A 19,487-nucleotide genomic window follows, 5' to 3' on the forward strand; every position below is an offset into this window, starting at 1 on the left:
CAATAGCATTTGTCAGGTGTATGGCTTTTTCTGGTCTTTTGCTTCCCTTCCCATGTTGTTCTAGTTTAAAGCTCTCCTTACAAGTGTAGCAAGGCGACTTCCAAATACATGCTTTCCAGTCTTCGTAAGGTGCACCCCATCTCTAGCAAGTAGTCCATCGTATAAGTAATTCACTCCGTGATCCAGAAATCCAAATCGTTGCTGACGGCACCATCGATGTAGCCAGTTGTTAACCTGCAGAATCTTATTCCACCTCCTTGTTCCATGGCCATCCACTGGGAGGATGGAAGAGAAGACCACCTGCGCTCCCAGTTCTTTCACTTTCTTGCCTAAGTCTTCAAAGTCTCTGCAGATGGTTTCCAGGTCATTTCTTGCGGTGTCATTTGTCCCCACATGTAGTAGCAGGAATGGGTAGTCATCTGTAGGTCTGAAGAGTCCTGATATCCTGTCAGACACATCTTTAATTTTTGCACCTGGAAGACAGCACATTTCTCTTGACGTTATATCCGGTCTGCAGATAGCGGCCTCTGTTCCTCTCAACAGGGAATCCCCCATGACCACCACTCTCCGTTTCTTCTTCACAACATTTTTCTTTCTCCATCCAGGAGGACTCTGAAGGCGTACAAGGTTGCTGTTTGTTGGCAAAGTCTTATCCTGATGTATTTCTGCATCGTTTTCCTGCGTGAGAGCCTGGTACTGGTTCCTGAGCAGTATGGGTGCTGACTGCCTCCTGATCCTCCTGCTTCTCTGGGTCACATGTCTCCATTCCCGTTTCTTCAGGTGCACTTCGAATTTCTTCTCTTTCTGTAACATGAAGAGATAATTCTGCTCTGTCCAAGAACTCTTCACCTTCCTTAATGATCTTCAACATAGCTAACCTCTATTCGAGATTTTGCAACTTTTCCTCCAACAGGGACACAAGCTTGCATTTGTGGCATGTGAAGTTTACCTATCTTACGACAAGATATAATTCTTAGAAACATCTTGGATAATCACATGGTCCGATTTGTGCCAAAAAGAGCAACTACATTAAAAACCTTTTGTCTCCTACCTTATTTATGGACTCAGAACGAGATCAAAAGAAAAACGGCTCAGTGCCATTGGTTTCCACAAAGGTGGAGCTAACGTGTGCAGATGTTGCCAGTATGTTACAAAGGACAAAAAATTTGTCTCCTTTACAAATAAAAAAGAGTTTCCAATACGCAGTTTTATAAATTCTAATACGGACAATGTAATTTATCTAATTCAATGTCAACTTCAATATGTGGGTTGTACTATGAACCCTTTGAAAAAAGCACATCCGTAAACACTTGTATGATGCGGTTAAGTTTTGGATGAGAAAATAAAAAAATACTGCTATTTGGACCATCCTGTCATCCCAGTGTGCCATTCCTTACCGCTGGCAGGTTACTCTGCAGTTTCACGACATTTCGCCAATAAGCATAATGGAGATTTAAAATCTTTTTCCCTCAAAAGGAATAGGGAAAGTGTCCAAGCCCATTAGGAGGGGCAATTTACATGAAAAAATCCTGTCAAGGGAAAGTGGATTTTTTTCCCTGGAAACTAGAGTGCAGTGCGGTTTAAATAGCCTAATGGACTTGATAACGCAATATTAAATACAAATGGTGACGTTATAATAGTGCTTCCATAGCAATAGTAGTTGATACAGTATTAAGTAATTTCACTATTAACCATTCTTGTGCTGTGAATACATAAGTATTTTTATGAATTCTTGAATCCGATAGGCATGGTTGATTTTAATCATTTAATGTTGATTTTAAATATTTGTTTTTTTCATGTTGGTGAAGTCCTTAGGGAAGGATCAGCACCACAAATACTGTTGGAAATAAGGTTAACCTGGTTAAATTAAATCCATTTGGAATCCTTCATACACACCAGTTAGTTTCTAAAAAGGGTGACACCCAGAAACTCAGATGGGTTTTCCATGTTCTTATACTATATACAGTATGCGGTCTTGATTTATTCCTCACTTGGACCTGGAGGAAGACACATGTAGTGTCGAAACAGGTCGTCCATAAGGGACTGACTGACAAAATTGTTACTGAAGAAACCTGGAACTTTTTAATGGACAAATAAAAGTTATATTTTACTCTACCATTGGACTGATCGCTGGAGAAACAAAAGCCATTTATACATATATATAATATATACTAGCTGAAGAGCCCGGCGTTGCCTGGGCATAGTAACCAACTGTGGTTAGTTATAACAAATTATAATGATTATATTGCACATAAAAACCGTGCATCTGATCCTATCCTGTGTGATACTGACTGCTGAGCCGTGTATCTAATACTATTCTGTGTGATACTGTGTGCTGAGCTGCCTATCTATTCCTATCCTGTGTGATACTGACTGCTGAGCTGTGTATCTAATCCTGTCATGTGTGATACTGACTGCTGAGCTGTGTATCTAATCCTATCCTGTGTGATACTGACTGCTGAGCCATGTGTCTAATCCTCTCCTGTGTGATACTGAATGCTGACCTGTGAATCTAATCCTATCCTGTGTGATACTGACTGTTGAGCCGTGTATCCAATCCTATCCTGTGTGATACTGGGCTCCCCCTGCAGTCTGTGTCAGAGGGTGGTCTGTGTTGGCATGGTAATAAATTGTGTTATTTCCAGCTTTACAGAAGGATGATAACATCATAGAAATTATGAGAATAATAGGCCTCAGTTACCACAACTGTCTACAAAGAAAACTGTTGCTGATAGCAACCAATCACAGCTCATTTTTCATCTTTTAAACAGCTCTGGGACAGCGTGGCGAGTTTTGAGTGGCGACTTTTGTGTTTCGATTTTTATGTGGCGAGGTTGGTGTATGTGTGGTGAAATGTGTGCTGAGGGTGGTATATGTGTTGAAGCACGTGGTAATGTGTGGCGCATTTTGTGTGTGTGTTCATATCCCCGTGTGTGGTGAGTATCCCATGTCAGGACCCCACCTTAGTAACTGTACGGTATATACTGTTTGGCACCATCGCTCTCATTCTTTAAGTCCCCCTTGTTCACATCTGGCAGCTGTCAATTTGCCTCCAACACTTTTCCTTTCACTTTTTCCCCATTATGTAGATAGGGGCAAAATTGTTTGGTGAATTGGAATGCGCAGGGTAAAAATTTCGCCTCACAACATAGCCTATGACACTCTCGGGGTCCAGACGTGTGACTGTGCAAAATTTTGTGGCTGTAGCTACGACGGTGCAGATGCCAATACATACATACACTTTTGCCCCATTATGTAGATAGGGGCAAAATTGTTTGGTGAATTGGAACGCGCGGGGTTAAAATTTTGCCTCACAACATAGCCTATGACGCTCTCGGGGTCCAGACGTGTGACTGTGCAAAATTTTGTGGCTGTAGCTACGACTGTTCAGATGCCAATACATACATACACTTTTTCCCCATTATGTAGATAGGGGTAAAATTGTTTGGTGAATTGGAATGCGCGGGGTTAAAGTTTTGCCTCACAACATAGCCTATGACACTCTTGGGGTCCAGATGTGTGACTGTGCCAAATTTTGTGGCTGTAGCTGCGACGGTGCGGATGCCAATCCCGGACATACATTCATACATTTATATATTAGATATATACTCAGCTCTGGCAAAACTTAAGAGGCAACTGCAAAACTTTCAGTTTCTCTGATTTTTCTCTTTATAGGTATATTTTTTCAGTAAAATGTACATTGCTGTTTTATTCTATAAAATACTGGCATGTCTCCGAAATTTAAAGCTAAAAATTTTGTATTTATTTGCAGAAAATGAGAAATAGACAAAATAATAAAAAAGAAACAGTGCTTTCAGACCTCAAATAATGCAAAGAAAACAAGTTCTTATTCATGTAGAAACAACAATACTCATGTTTTAACTCAGGAAGAGTTCAAAAATCAATATTTTATGGAATAAATTTTTAATCACAGCTTTCATGTGTCTTGGCATGCTTTCCACCAGTCTTTCACACTGCTTTTGAGTGACCTTATGCCACTCCTGGTAGAAAAATTTAAGCAGTTCTTCTTTGTTTGATGGCTTGTGACTATCCATCTTCCTCTTGATTACATTCCAGAGGTTTTCAATGGGGTTCAGGTCTGGAGATTGGGCTGTCCATGACAAGGATTTGATGTGGTGGTCCTTCATCCACACATTGATTGACCTAGCTGTGTGGCATGGCCCATTGTCCTGCTGGAAAAAAAACAGTCCTCAGAGTTGGGGAACATTGCTTGAGCAGAAAGAATCAACAGTTTATCCAGGATAACCTTGTATGTGGCTTGATTCATAGGTCCTTTGCAAAGATTAACCTGTCCAATTCCAGCCTTGCTGAGGCATCCCCAGATCACCACCGATCCTCCACCAAATTTCACCTTACTCCAGTCCTCAATGGTCCATACCATATGATCTTTGACAAACTTCAGCCTGGCTCTCCTTTGCTTCTCATTGATCAAAAGCTTTTTTCTAGTTTTTCATGACTTGAGCCCTGCCTCTAGGAGCCTGTTATGAACAGTTCTTGCCATGCACTTCACCCCAGCTGCCATTTGCCATTCGTTTTGTAGGTCACTTGATGTCATCCTGCAGTTGCTGAGTGACATTCGAATAAGATGACAGTCATTCCGGTCAGTGGAGAGTCGTTTTCGCCCTCTGCTGGTCTGTAGCTTTGTTGTCCCCAATGTCTGCTGCTTGACCATGTTGTAATGGACTGCCGTCTTAGAAATTTTAAGGATGGAGGCAACATGGCGCTCACTATATCCCTCTGGTAAAGCCAGAATTGAGCCCTTCTGTTCCTCACTCAAGACTTTTCTTTTCAACTCCTTAGGCATGGTTAAAAGTTATTTTTCATTCCTATTACTTTTAGGATATTACTAGGACTTGTTTTGCCATCCAGCTTGTCCTACTGCAAGAGGATTGTGAACACCACAGCAGGGTTTTTTTTATACTTTCCCTCGTTAAATAAGATTTGGTTCAGATGATCACCTAATCAGAAACACATTAAGTAGAATGATGTGTACTCTGGTTGGAATTCAACTGACACTGGAATGGAATGGCTGTCAGACATGTACAGAAGCTGACTTTTATACAACTGTGCAGTGGTCTCTTAATTTTTGCCAGAGCTGTAAAAAAAAAAAAAAAATATATATATATATATATATATATATATATATATATATATATATATATATATATATATATATATATATATATATATATCGCATATACTTGTGTGTAAGCCAAGATTTTCAGGCCATTTTGTTTGGGCTGAAAGTCCCCCCCTCTCGGCTTACACACGAGTCATATACGCCAGGGGGTTGGCGGGGGAGCGGGGAGTCAGATCATACTGACCCCCCCGGCGCGTCTTTGCAGACCCCCTGCTTGTCCCACAGTCTCCCTTCCTTCCTTCAGCGGTCACGTGGTACCGCTCGTTAGTCATAAATATGCTCATAGTCATGACTTTAATGAGCGATATCACGTGACCGCTGAAGGAAGGGAGACTGTGGGAGAAGCGAGGCTGTAGAGATGCACCAGGAGGGGGCTAAGTATATGCGATATTCACCTGTCCCCGGTCCATCGCTGCTCACCGCTGTCTGCCGCGTCCTATGTCAGTGACGTTCAGGCAGCAGAGGGCGCGATGATGTGGTTAGTGCGCAGCGCCCTCCGCTGCCTGAACGTTACGTATGAAGCATCTTATGGGGGCATAATCTATGGAGCATCTTAGTGGGGCATAATCTATGGAGCATCTTATGGGGGCAGCATATGGGGCATAATCTATGGAACATCTTATGGGGGCATAACCTTTGAGGAGCAGTGTGTTATTCTATGGAGCATCTTATGGGGCCATTATTAACCTTTCTGCAGCATTATATGGGGCATATTTTATATGGAGCATCTTATGGGGCATCATTAACCTTTGCGCAGCATTATATGGGGCATATTTTGTATGGAGCATCTTGTGGGGCCATCATGAACTATGGGGAGCATTATATATTTTATTATATTTTATTTTTGATATTCACCAGTAGTTGCTGCATTTTCCAGCCTAGGCTTATACGCGAGGCAATAAGTTTTCCCAGTTTTTCGTGGCATAATTAGGGGGGGTCGACTTATACTCGGGTCGGCTTATACACGAGTATATGCGGTATGTGTATACAGTATGTGTGTGTGTATATATATATATATATACACACACAGTCATATGTAAAAGTTTGGGCACCCCTATTAATGTTAACCTTTTTTCTTTATAACAATTTTGGTTTTTGCAACAGCTATTTCAGTTTTATATATCTAATAACTGATGGACTCAGTTATATTTCTGGATTCAAATGAGGTTTATTGTACTAACAGAAAATGTGCAATCTGCATTTAAACAAAATTTGACCGGTGCAAAAGTATGGGCGCCCTTATTATTTTCTTGATTTGAACACTCCTAACTACTTTTTACTGACTTCCTGAAGCACTAAATTGGTTTTGTAACCTCATTGAGCTTTGAACTTCATAGCCAGGTGTATCAAATCATGAGAAAAGGTATTTAAAGTGGCCACTTGCAAGTAGTTCTCCTATTTGATTCTCCTATGAAGAGTGGCATCATGGGTTCCTCAAAACAACTCTCAAATGATCTGAAAACAAAGATTATTCAACATAGCTTTTCAGGGGAAGGATACTAAAAGTTGTCTCAGAGATTTAACCTGTCAGTTTCCACTGTGAGGAACATAGTAAGGAAATGGAAGAACACAGGTACAATTCTTGTTAAGCCTAGAAGTGGCAGGCCAAGAAAAATATCAGAAAGGCAGAGAAGAATGGTGAGAACAGTCAAGGACAATCCACAGACCACCTCCAAAGACCTGCAGCATCATCTTGCTGCAGATGGTGTCACTGTGCATCTGTCAACAATACAGCGCATGCATAACGCCTTTTTGTATGACCAAACAACTCAATCTTTGTTTCATCAGTCCACAGGACCTTCTTCCAAAATGTAACTGGCTTGTCCAAATGTGCTTTTGCATACCTCAGGCGACTCTGTTTGTGGTGTGCTTGCAGAAACGGCTTCTTTCGCATCACTCTCCCATACAGCTTCTCCTTGTGCAAAGTGCGCTGTATTGTTGACCGATGCACAGTGACACCATCTGCAGCAAGATGATGCTGCAGGTCTTTGGAGGTGGTCTGTGGATTGTCCTTGACTGTTCTCACCATTCTTCTTCTATGCCTTTCTGATATTTTTCTTGGCCTGCCACTTCTGGGCTTAACAAGAACTGTACCTGTGTTCTTCCATTTCCTTACTATGTTCCTCACAGTGGAAACTGACAGGTTAAATCTCTGAGACAACTTTTTGTATCCTTCCCCTGAAAAGCTATGTTGAATAATCTTTGTTTTCAGATCATTTGAGAGTTGTTTTGAGGAGCCCATGATGCCACTCTTCATAGGAGAATCAAATAGGAGAACTACTTGCAAGTGGCCACTTTAAATACCTTTTCTCATGATTTGATACACCTGGCTATGAAGATCAAAGCTCAATGAGGTTACAAAACCAATTTAGTGCTTCAGGAAGTCAGTAAAAAGTAGTTAGGAGTGTTCAAATCAAGAAAATAAGGGTGCCCATACTTTTGCACCGGTCAAATTTTGTTTAAATGCAGATTGCACATTTTCTGTTAGTACAATAAACCTCATTTGAATCCAGAAATATAACTGAGTCCATCAATTATTAGATATATGAAACTGAAATAGCTGTTGCAAAAACCAAAATTGTTATAAAGAAAAAAGGTTAACATTAATAGGGGTGCCCAAACTTTTACATATGACTGTATACACACACACACACACATATGAATATATTTTTGTATTATTACTTCATGATTTTTTAACATATTTTTTCAATTTTTTTTAAACATTGTTTACTTAGTCCCGCTGTTGGACTTTCACTTTTTTTAAATCTAATCTCTTATAAAGCATAGTAATGCATAAGCATTGCTTTGCTTTATAAACTGTCAGTGCTGCACTGGCACACAAGCATAAAACACCATGCTCTGAGTATAGTGTAGCAAGCTTGCAAGCTCTGGTAACCCAAATGTCATCACGACGACATCGGGCCTCCATAGCAGCGATCGCCCCCTCGCGATGACGTTGCGTAGGCTCCAATCAGAGGGCAGAGGAGGCTCCCTCCCTCTGCCTGCCTTCTAAAAGCTGTGATCGATATTTAGTGGGTTAAACTGCGTGGCAGTGAGTGCTGGGTCTCAGCTGTCAGAATCAGCTAACAATCGGTGACGATCGCCCGCGCACAGCCTCCTAAGAGAGGGTGATCGCCATTACGTGTATACACTGCATTGGAGTATTAAGTAGATACAGTGCCTTGCGAAAGTATTCTGCCCCCTGGAACTTTTAAAACTTTTCCCACATATCATGCTTCAAACATAAAGATACCAAATGTAATTTTTTGGTGAAGAATCAACAACAAGTGGGACACAATTGTGAAGTTGAACGAAATTTATTTGTTATTTTAAATTTTCGTGGAAATACAAAAACTGAAAAGTGGGGCGTGCAATATTATTCGGCCCCTTTAACTTAATACTTTGTTGCGCCACCTTTTGCTGCGATTACAGCTTCAAGTCGCTTGGGGTATGTGTCGATCAGTTTTGCACATCGAGAGACTGAAATTCTTGCCCATTTTTCCTTGAGCTTGAGCTCAGTGAGGTTGGATGGAGATCATTTGTTAACAGCAGTTTTCAGCTCTTTCCACAGATTCTCGATTGGATTCAGGTCTGGACTTTGACTTGGCCATTCTAAACACCTGGATACGTTTATTTGTGAACCATTCCATTGCAGATTTTGCTTTATGTTTGGGATCATTGTCTTGTTGGAAGACAAATCTCCGTCCCAGTCTCAGGTCTTTTTGCAGACTCCAACAAGAATGGTCTTGTATTTGGCTCCATCCATCTTCCCATCAATTTTAACCATTTTCCTTGTCCCTGCTGAAGAAAAGCAGGCCCAAACCATGATGCTGCCACCACCATGTTTGACAGTGGGGATGGTGTGTTCAAGGTGATGATCTGTGCTGCCTTTACGCCAAACATATCGTTTGGCATTGTTGCCAAAAAGTTCGAGTTTCGTTTCATCTGACCAGAGCACCTTCTTTCACGTTTGGTGTGTCTCCCAAGTGGCTTGTTGCAAACTAAACGACAGTTTTTATTGATATCTTTGAGAAATGGATTTCTTCTTGCCACTCTTCCATAAAGGCCAGATTTGTGCAGTGTACGACTGATTGTTGTCCTATGGACAGACTGTCCCACCTCAGCTGTAGATCTCTGCAGTTCATCCAGAGTGATCATGGGCCTCTTGGCTGCATCTCTGATCAGTCTTCTCCTTGTTTGAGATGAAAGTTTAGAGGGACGGCCGGATCTTGGTAGATTTGCAGTGGTATGATACTCCTTCCATTTCAATATGATCACTTGCACAGTGCGCCTTGGGATGTTTAAAGTTTTGGAAATCATTTTGCATCCAAATCCAGCTTTAAACTTCTCCCACAACAGTATCACGGACCTGCCTGTTGTTTTCCTTGGTCTTCATGATGCTCTCTGTGCTTCAAACAGAACCCTGAGACTATCACAGAGCAGGTGCATTTATACGGAGACTTGATTACACGCAGGTGGATTATATTTATCATCATTAGTCATTTAGGACAACATTGGATCATTCAGAGATCCACACTGAATTTCTGGAATGAGTTTGCTGCACTGAAAGTAAAGGGGCCGAATAATATTGCATGCCCCACTTTTCAGTTTATGTATTTCCACAAAAATTTAAAATAAAATATAAATTTTGTTCAACTTCACAATTATGTCCCACTTGTTGTTGATTCTTCACCAAAAATTTACATTTGGTATCTTTATGTTTGAAGCATGATATGTGGAAAAAGGTTGAAAAGTTCCAGGGGGCCGAATACTTTCGCAAGGCACTGTATTAATGATATATCTACAATTGTAAAACTCATCAATAAATAAGCCCATATTTGGCTAAATTGATAGGAAATTAAAGTTACCTATTGGTTCTTATTAAATATATAGCCCTCTAAAAGCAAGCACACATTGATTAAAGGAAAATCCTCATGTTTATTATATGTAAAGAAAAAACACAACGTGTGCATACAGCCTAAGGGTCGGTGAGCATGCTGTCTTTTATTCAGTACAGATTTCTCACAAAACCTGAAGGATTGCCTAGTAATAGCAAAGTGATTTAGATTCCAGAAGTCTCATTGCTTATTTTCTCCTTGCAGACTTAAATCCGCAGCATGTCAATTTTTTCAGCGTTTTTGCTGCAGATTTCACTCATACTAATGAGTAGGGAAAAAAATGCACCAAAAATGCATGTAAAAAATACATTAAAGGGAACATGACATGTCCCCTGTGTCCCCAGAAACACCAGAAGTTTTGACTACCTATATAAATAACCATGCCCAACTGTCCCTTTAGTACATTGGACACATACACAGATATTTAGAAAAAGTATTCCTAAAGTCTGTTTATGATATGTAAATGAACCCTTTGATAAGTTGATGGGGTGTTAACTTCCCCAGACTAGTCGGCCCACTTAGAATGTTATCACAACCCTGTGGGCATGAGAACATGACTTACAAAAGCCAGCATCATCGCTAGTGATATACTTACCTCGCGCAAGCGTGTCAATGTACACACACAAGATTGAGCCTTTGAAGCCGGGTGTATGTGTCCCAGCTTCAGAGAGGCGCACTGCACATGATCGGAAGTCATCTGTAGAAAAAATCAAAATCTCCTATGAATGACGACCAAGGGTTAGTGTACACAGGAGATCCGCAATGATAATCATGGTGGTCTTCTGCAGACCTCTGGTTGTCATGCCAACCCATCGGCGCCCCGTGATTATGTGACAGGGGCACCGATGGGCGGTGTTTCAATGCGCTTCCTGTAAGATTGAAAGGAGCATTTAACATCTTATCACCCACGGGTGGATCCCGATTCAACCTGCATCTGTTAAGGGTATATGACAGGTGATCAACTCAGCTGTCATGTGCTGGAAAAGATGTAATTTCACATCAAATGTCAAAACACAACCTATGATGTACCTATAGGTCATGAAGCGGTTAAAGTCCATCCTTAATGCAGCAGCCAGGGTCGTCCATCTGACTATTCGGTACTCGGACCCGTCCGCTCTTCACCAGTCGTTACACTGGCTGCCCATTCATTATATGATCCAATTCAAAGTAATTGTTCTCACCCACAAAGCTCTCCACAGTGTGGCACACCCCTACATCTCCTCCCTCATTTCTGTCTATCGGCCTAGACAACCGCTGCGCTCTGCAAAAGACTTTCGACTAACCTCTGCACTAATCCGCACCTCCCACTCCCGACTCCAAGACTTCGCCTGCGCTGCACCAATCCTCTGGAATAATGCTGTACCCCAAGAAGTTAGGACTATCCACAATTTGCACAGTTTTAGGCGTTCCCTCAAAACACATTTGTTCAGCGCGGCCTATCACGTTCACTAATCAAAGTCATTCTATGTGTAAGTGTGCATGTGCAGCCCATTCACTATCTCCATCCATCCCTCACTCCCTCAAGATGGCTGGAACATCATTGTAAATACATCATTGTAAATACACACCTGTACTTTGTATATCCCCCACCTCATTGTAGATTGTAAGCTCTCACGAGCAGGGTCATGTTATTTTACTTTAATTATTGTATTGTTAACGTTGTTACTTATTACTTGATTTTTGAAACTGTTAAACTGTAAAGCGCTGCGAAATATGTTGGCGCTATATAAATAAAGATTATTATCATTGTTATTATTATTATTATTATTATTATTATTATTATTAAAGGGAATCTGTCACCTGATTTTTTGCCTATAAGCTGCTGGCACCGACATCAGGGGCTTATCTACAGAATTCTGTAATGCTGTAGATAAGACCCGATGTACCCTGAAAGAGAAGAAAAAGAAATTATATTATACTCAGCCAGGGGCGGTCCGGGTTCGGTTCAGGTCTGGAGGGAGTCGCGGTCCGGTCCGACGCCTCAATTCTTGTAGAGGTGACATCCTCTTCTTTCCTGCCTGTCGTGGCTCCTGCGCAGGCGCACTGCTATGCCCTGTTGAGGGCAGAGCAGAGTACTTCAGTGCACAGGCGCCGGGAAAAGTCCAGCGCCTGAGCACTGCAGTACTCTGCTCTGCCCTCAACAGGGCAGAATACTGCGCCTGCGCTGGAGCCGCGTCGGGCAGGAAAAAAAAGGACATCACCGCTACAAGATGGGAGGTGCCGGACCGCGACGCTGATCAGACCAAGACCGGACTGCCCCTGGGTGACTATAATATAACTCCTTTTTCTTCTCTTTCAGGTTACATTAGAAGCTTAAAGAATGCTGTAGATAAGCCCCTGATGTCGGTGCCGGCAGCTTATAGGCAAAAAATTAGGTGACAGATTCAGGAAGAGAAAGAACATTTCATTCTTTAGTGAATACTGACTTTCACATGCAGTTTTATGGAGAGAAGTTGGAGGAAGAGGAAGAAACAAGAGTCAGATATAGACTTGCAGCTTCACTTTAACCAGTAGCATATAAAAACATAGTTGAGTAAATTTTGAATTGAGTATCACTTACCTTATTAAACCAATTGGGACTCCTCTTTTTCGCAAGAGACAATGTTGTACCAAAACCTGCAAACATCCCTGCTGTTGCAACTGTCCCAAGAAAAATTCCACCTGATGGATACACATAGAAGTTAGGTTAAAATATTCATTTTAAATTATAACCTTTTGAAATGGAACCTGTCACCTTGGCAACCACTATATGCAGATATTGGGTTAATTTATAAGTAAATAGTGTTACAATGTTGTCTGGCTGCCTTACTGAAAGTGCAGGTATCGGGAGAAAATTATTTCCTCTCGGGAATCACCGGCTTTCCTCATGGGGGTGTGCACAGAGCAGCAACAGTTACCCTCACTGTAGTGTCAGAAAGGTGTCCAGAAAGCATTATAACACTTGTAGGTTAACCTATATCTTCAGTAAAATAATGTTTTCCTGAGATGACAGTCCCCCTTTAAAAATTGTAGCAGACTTTTCAAGGTGAACTTACACAAACTTGTTGGTATTTGCCTCTAATGCCTTCCACGTACCCATAGACTTTTATGAACAAAAACTGACATCTCATCCCTCAGTGAGTCATTAGTCACTGATTTTACCAGTGACTTGAAATTAAAGGATCAGCGAAGGGGGGTAAAATGCATTTTTCTGGAATTAGATTACAAAGTTTCTTATCTGCACTTGTACTAATACATTAAAAAATATAACATCAACACATGAATGAATATTGGCCAAATCTTTCACTTTTTCTTTGCATTAGGTAAAGTTCACATTTGCGGTTGAATCCGCTGCATTCATGAACGCATACAAAAACGAGTGCAAACGCGTAATAACGCATCTTTTTTTTCCGCATCATCTTACGCATGACTTCAAAAAACCGTGACGTTTATATGCGTTAGTTGCGTTTTTGCATGTGTTTGCGGTCTTTAAGCGCATGCTTCCCATTTGGAAACATTTTTCTAGGAGATATTCTGGGACACCAGCCACGCCCAATGGGCGTAGCTGGTGGCATTTTGTTAGATAGACCCTCGTAGAGCTGAAAACAGTAGATTTTAAGGCTGTATTCTGCAGCAAGATGGATATTTCCAAGGAGATTTTCTTGTTTAAACTGGATTTGGATCTCAAATTGGCTGTTGCCTTTGCCTTTGCTTGTGACCAAGAAAGAGAAAGAGAAAGAACTAGAAGAAGATGGCGTCGGCGCTTTTGGCAACACCCCATTATTGAAGTCCGGGAGAGCCTTGGAGCCTACAACTCATCATTCAGTGAGCTCCGTGAAAACCTGGACAAATATTTTGAGTACACGAGGATGTCTCAACAGAGTTTACAGGAATTGCTGGCTCGTGTAGAAGGATCCATCAGCAGACAGGACACCCAGCTCCGTAGAGCTATTCCAGCTGAAAAACGTCTGCTGGTGACACAAGGGTACGTAATATTTAAAAATAAACGCACGCTTGTTATATTGTATGCAATGTCCCTTTTTTTTTTTTTTCCCAAAAACCCTTGTAGTTTTTATTATTATTCATTTCAAATTTTTCTTTTTCTGTTTGGCAGATTCCTGGCGACTGGAGAGAGCCTATCATCGCTCCATTTCCAGTTCCAGATAGGCCTTTCCACCCTTTCTGGGATTGTTGTGGACACTTGCCGGGCTTCGTGGGACGTGCTTTGTCAGGAATTCATCCCCCTACCCAACACAGACATCTGGATGGAAAATGCAGAAAAATTCTGGGAAATTTGTTATTTCCCCAACTGTGTGGGAGCAATGGATGGGAAACATATTAGGATAACCAAACCTGCTCGAAGTGGATCCAAGTACTTTAACTATAAAAAATACTTCTCCATAGTGCTGATGGCCATTGCAGCTGCAGACTGTAGTTTCATTGCCGTCGACATTGGTTCTTTTGGCCGTGGAAACGACTCCCAAACCTTTAAAAACTCGGACATGGTCCAACGCTTGTATACAAATACTTTTATTTCCCCCTCCCATGACCTCTTCACAACACTGGTGGCCCGCCAATGCCATTTGTTATTGTAGGGGGATGAGGCTTTTCAGATGTGTGGAAACCTACTCAAGCCATACTCCAGTCGGGACTTGAACCACAAAAACAAGGATTTTTAATTACCGACTGACCAGGGCCACAGAACTGTTGAGTGTGCATTTGGTATTCTTGTGTCAAAATGGCGCATTCTAGGAACAGCAATTAATCTAAAAATTCAAACAGTGGATGAGGTCGTCAAGGCTTGTGTGGTTCTCCACAATTACATAATGGCTAAAGAGCGACCATTGTTTGAACTAGATGAACCAGTTACTAACCCATTGCCAGATTACCAGCATCACCCTCTGAGGACAACAACGGAAGTTGCCCAAATGAGGGATGCATTCGCAGACTACTTAGTTTCTGATGTTGGACGTGTGGCATGGCAAGATGCAATGGTTTAATGTATAAATTGTATGTAATGTTCTGGTTTTTTCAACGTTTACCCGTCTTTTAAAGTTTTGATGTTTACATAAAAAAAAATTTTTTAACACCTGTTTCCTTTGTTTTTGTTCCCATGCTTTAACCCCTTTCTGCCATTAGACGTACTATCCCGTCCATGTGCCCTGGGACTTAATCCCCAAGGACGGGATAGTACGTCTAATGCGATCAGCGGCCCCCACGTGGTGAGCGCCGCTGATCGCGGCCGGGTGTCAGCTGATTATCACAGCTGACACCCAGCACAATGTGTCAGGGGCGGTCACGGGGCTCCCTCCGTGCTTCCCTGAGCCCCCCACGGCAGCGCAATGTGCAGCACTGCTGCGGAGGGCTCTTTCCCTACAGGCCCCCGGATCCAAGATGGTGACGGGGACCTTCGGGGGCCTGTAGGGAGCTGACTTCCTCAATGCCTGCAAAGAGAAGGCATGAGGAAGTCTGCAGCAGTGCCTGTGACAGATCGCTGATCTGTCACAGTGATCTGTGATGTGACAGATCAGCGATCTGTCACAGGACAGTGATGTCCCACCTGGGACTATGTAATAAAGAAAAAAAAAAAGTGTAAAAATAATTTTTTTTAAAAAAAATCGCTAAATAAATTCGTAAAAAAAAAAAATTTTCCCCAATAAATTCATTTTTTTTAAATAAAAAGAAAAAAAACAATAAAAGGACACATATTTGGTATCGCCGCATCCGTAGCGGACCCGCCCTATAAAACTGTCCCATTAGTTAACCCCTTTAGCGAACCCCTTAAAAAATAAAAATAAAAAACGAAGCAAAAAATAATGATTTATTATAATACCACCGAACAAAAAGTGCAATAAGCGCAATCAAAAAGACTCATATAAATATCCATGGTACCGCTGAAAACGTCATCTTGTCCCGCAAAAAACGAGCCACTATACAGCATCATCCGCAAAAAAATAAAAAAGTTATAGCTCGCAGAATAAAGCGATGCAAAAATAATTATTTTTTATAGAAAATTGTTTTCATTGCAAAAAACCGACAAAACATAAAAAAACTACCTAAATGAGGTATCGCTGTAACCGTACCGACCCGAAGAATAAAACGCTTTATCACTTTTACCGCACAAGGAACGGTGTAAACGCACCCCCCCCAAAAGAAATTCATGAAACGCTGGTTTTTGTTCATTCTACGTCACAAAAATCGGAATAAAAAGCGATTAAAAAATGTCATGTGCCCGAAAATGGTATCAATAAAAACATCAACTCGTCCCGCAAAGAATAAAACCTCACATGACTCAGTGGGTCAAAATACGGAAAAATTATAGGTCTCAATATGTGGTGATGCAAAAACAATTTTTAGAATAAAAAGCGTCTTTTAGCGTGCGACAGCCGCCAAACATAAAAACCGCCATAAATAGTAAATCAAACCCCCTGTTATAACCCCCTTAGTTAGGGAAAAATAATAAAATTTAAAAAAAGTGTTTATTTCCATTTTCCCATTAGGGCTAGGGCTAGGGTTAGGGCTCAGATTAGGGTTAGAGGTGTGTTGGGGTTAGGGTTGGAGTTATAATTGGGGGGGTTTCCACTGTTTGGGCACATCAGGTGCTCTCCAAATGCAACATGGCGTCTGATCTCAATTCCAGCCAATTCTGCGTTGAAAAAGTCAAATGGTGCTCCTTCCCTTCCAAGCTCTGCCATGCGCCCAAACAGTGTTTTACCCCCACATATAAGGTATCAGCATACTCAGGACAAATTGAAAAACAACTTTTGGGGTCCAATTTCTCCTGTTACCCTTAGGAAAATAAAAAATTGGGGGCAAAAATAACATTTTTGTGGAAAATGATTTTTTTATTTTCACGCCCAGGCGTTATAAACTTCTGTGAAGCACTTGGGGGTTCAAAGTGCTCACCACATATCTAGATAAGTTCTGTGGGGGTCTAGTTTCCAAAATGGGGTCACTTGTGGGGAGTTTCAATAGTTTAGGAACATCAGGGGCTCTCCAAACGCACATGACACCCGCAGACCAATCCATCAAAGTCTGCGTTCCAAAACGTCACTACTTCCCTTCCGAGCCCCGACGTGTGCCCATACAGTAGTTTTCTCCCACATATGAGGTATCAGCGTACTCAGGACAAATTGGACAACAACTTTTGGGGTCCAATTTCTCCTTTTACCCTTGGGAAAATGAAAAAATTGGTGACTAAAAGATAATGTTTGTGGAAAAAATGATTTTTTTATTTTCACGCCCGGGCGTTATAAACTTCTGTGAAGCACTGGGGGGTTCAAAGTGCTCACCACACATCTAGATAAGTTCCTTGGGGGGTCTAGTTTCCAAAATGGTGTCATTTGTGGGGGGTTTCTACTGTTTTGGTACATCAGGGGATTTCCAAACGCGACAAGTGCACCTGAAGAAACAGAGGAATGGAGACATGTGACCCAGAGAAGCAAGAGGATCAGGAGGCAGTCAGCACCCATACTGCTCAGGAACCAGTACCAGGCTCTCACGCAGGAAAACGATGAAGAAATACATCAGGATAAGACTTTGCCAACAAACAGAAACCTTGTACGCCTTCAGAGTCCTCCTGGATGGAGAAAGAAAAATGTTGTGAAGAAGAAACGGAGAGTGGTGGTCATGGGGGATTCTATGTTGAGAGGAACAGAGGCCGCTATCTGCAGACCGGATATAACTTCAAGAGAAATGTGCTGTCTTCCAGGTGCAAAAATTAAAGATGTGTCTGACAGGATATCAGGACTCTTCAGACCTACAGATGACTACCCATTCCTGCTACTACATGTGGGGACAAATGACACCGCAAGAAATGACCTGGAAACCATCTGCAGAGACTTTGAAGACTTAGGAAAGAAAGTGAAAGAACTGGGAGCGCAGGTGGTCTTCTCTTCCATCCTCCCAGTGGATGGCCATGGAACAAGGAGGTGGAATAAGATTCTGCAGGTGAACAACTGGCTACGTCGATGGTGCCGTCAGCAAAGATTTGGATTTCTGGATCACGGAGTGAATTACCTTTACGATGGACTACTTGCTAGAGATGGGGTGCACCTTACGAAGACTGGAAAGCATGTATTTGGAAGTCGCCTTGCTACACTTGCAAGGAGAGATTTAAACTAGAACAACATGGGAAGGGAAGCAAAAGACCAGAAAAAGCCATACACCTGACAAATGCTATTGAGAACTCTGCTATTAGAAGTGGAAAGGAAGAACAAAGACAAAAGAATCTAATTAATAAAAATATTGGAGAAAGAGAAACCAATCACAAACTAAAATGTTTCTATACTAATGCACAAAGCATGGGCAACAAACAAGGAGGACTGGAACTACTAACACAGGAAAAGAAATATGATGTCATTGGAATCACTGAAACTTGGAGGGACAATACACATGATTGGAATACAAGACTAGAAGGATACAACTTATTTGCAAGAAACAGACTTGATAAACGAGGAGGAGGTGTCGCATTGTATGTTAGAAACGCGTATATCTGCACAGAGATTGAAGCTTCAGAGACTGGGAGTTCTGTGGAGACTGTTTGGGTAAGAATACAAGGACAGAACAATGGAAAGGACACCATTGTAGGTATTTACTACAGGCCGCCTGTGCAAGCTGAAGATATGGATGAACTCTTTATGCATCAAATGGCCAAGTTCTCCAAAAAATATGACATAGTTGTCATGGGAGATTTCAACTATCCAGACATTTGTTGGGAATCTCTCTCAGGCAAAACTAACAGGTCAAGGAAATTCTTATCCTCTCTTGCTGACAACTTTATCTTCCAAAAGGTAGGGGAGAAAACAAGGGGAACTGCTACCTTGGATCTAATCCTTATAAACAGGGAGGAAATGGTTGAGGAGGTAAAAGCGGCTGGGACCCTAGGAGGTAGCGACCATGCTATTTTAGAATTTTGGATAACTAGAGGAGGAAGACCTCTGAAGACTCAGACTTCAAGGTTAGATTTCAGAAAGGCAGATTTTAAGGGATTCAGAAAGAGAATTGGAGGGATCCAATGGCTGGATATCCTTAAAGACAAAAATGTCCAGGAAGGATGGGAAATCTTGAAAAATGAAATTCTCAAAGCACAGTTGTTAACAATTCCGAAAAGAGGGAAGAATAGGAAGCATTTAAGGAAACCAGGATGGATGAACACAGAACTTAAGCACATGCTAAAAAGGAAGAAAAAAATGTTTATAAAATGGAAAGAGGGAGGCATATCTAAAGAAGAATATAATGCTGTCTGCAGAACCTGCAGGGCACAAATCAGATTATCTAAAGCTGAAAATGAATTGAGGCTTGCAAGAGATGTCAAAAGCAATAATAAAGGATTTTGGGGATATGTCAAAAGTAAAAGAAAAGTCAAAGATGCTATAGGATTTTTACAGGATGAAAATGATGAAATGGTAAGACAGGATGTTGAGAAGGCTGAACTTTTAAATTCCTAT

At 41.5% G+C, this 19,487-nt stretch overlaps 1 protein-coding gene across 8 annotated transcripts in view; it reads right to left on the bottom strand.

Annotated features, from left to right (window-relative positions):
* Nucleotides 1-19,487, bottom strand: part of TMEM242 (transmembrane protein 242) — a 319,004-nt gene that overhangs the window by 106,109 nt on the left and 193,408 nt on the right. For 5 of the 8 annotated variants that reach the window (XR_012227500.1, XM_073563937.1, XM_073563932.1 and 2 more), the window contains exons 2-3: nucleotides 12,620-12,720; nucleotides 10,655-10,756 (exon numbers count right to left, since the gene is read on the bottom strand). Coding sequence is in view for 5 of the 8 variants with exons in the window: in XM_073563937.1 (XP_073420038.1) it covers nucleotides 10,655-10,756; nucleotides 12,620-12,720 (203 nt within the window). In the remaining 3 variants the exon portion in view is untranslated. Of the gene's footprint in view, nucleotides 1-10,654; nucleotides 10,757-12,619; nucleotides 19,219-19,487 lie in introns of those variants that run through there. The other 3 variants (XR_012227499.1, XM_073563935.1, XR_012227498.1) reach the window with 2 other exon arrangements.

The sequence above is a fragment of the Dendrobates tinctorius genome, unplaced genomic scaffold, assembly GCF_039654945.1.
Source record: "Dendrobates tinctorius isolate UK_male_01 unplaced genomic scaffold, ASM3965494v1 ptg000409l, whole genome shotgun sequence".
Classification (NCBI taxonomy): domain Eukaryota; kingdom Metazoa; phylum Chordata; class Amphibia; order Anura; family Dendrobatidae; genus Dendrobates; species Dendrobates tinctorius.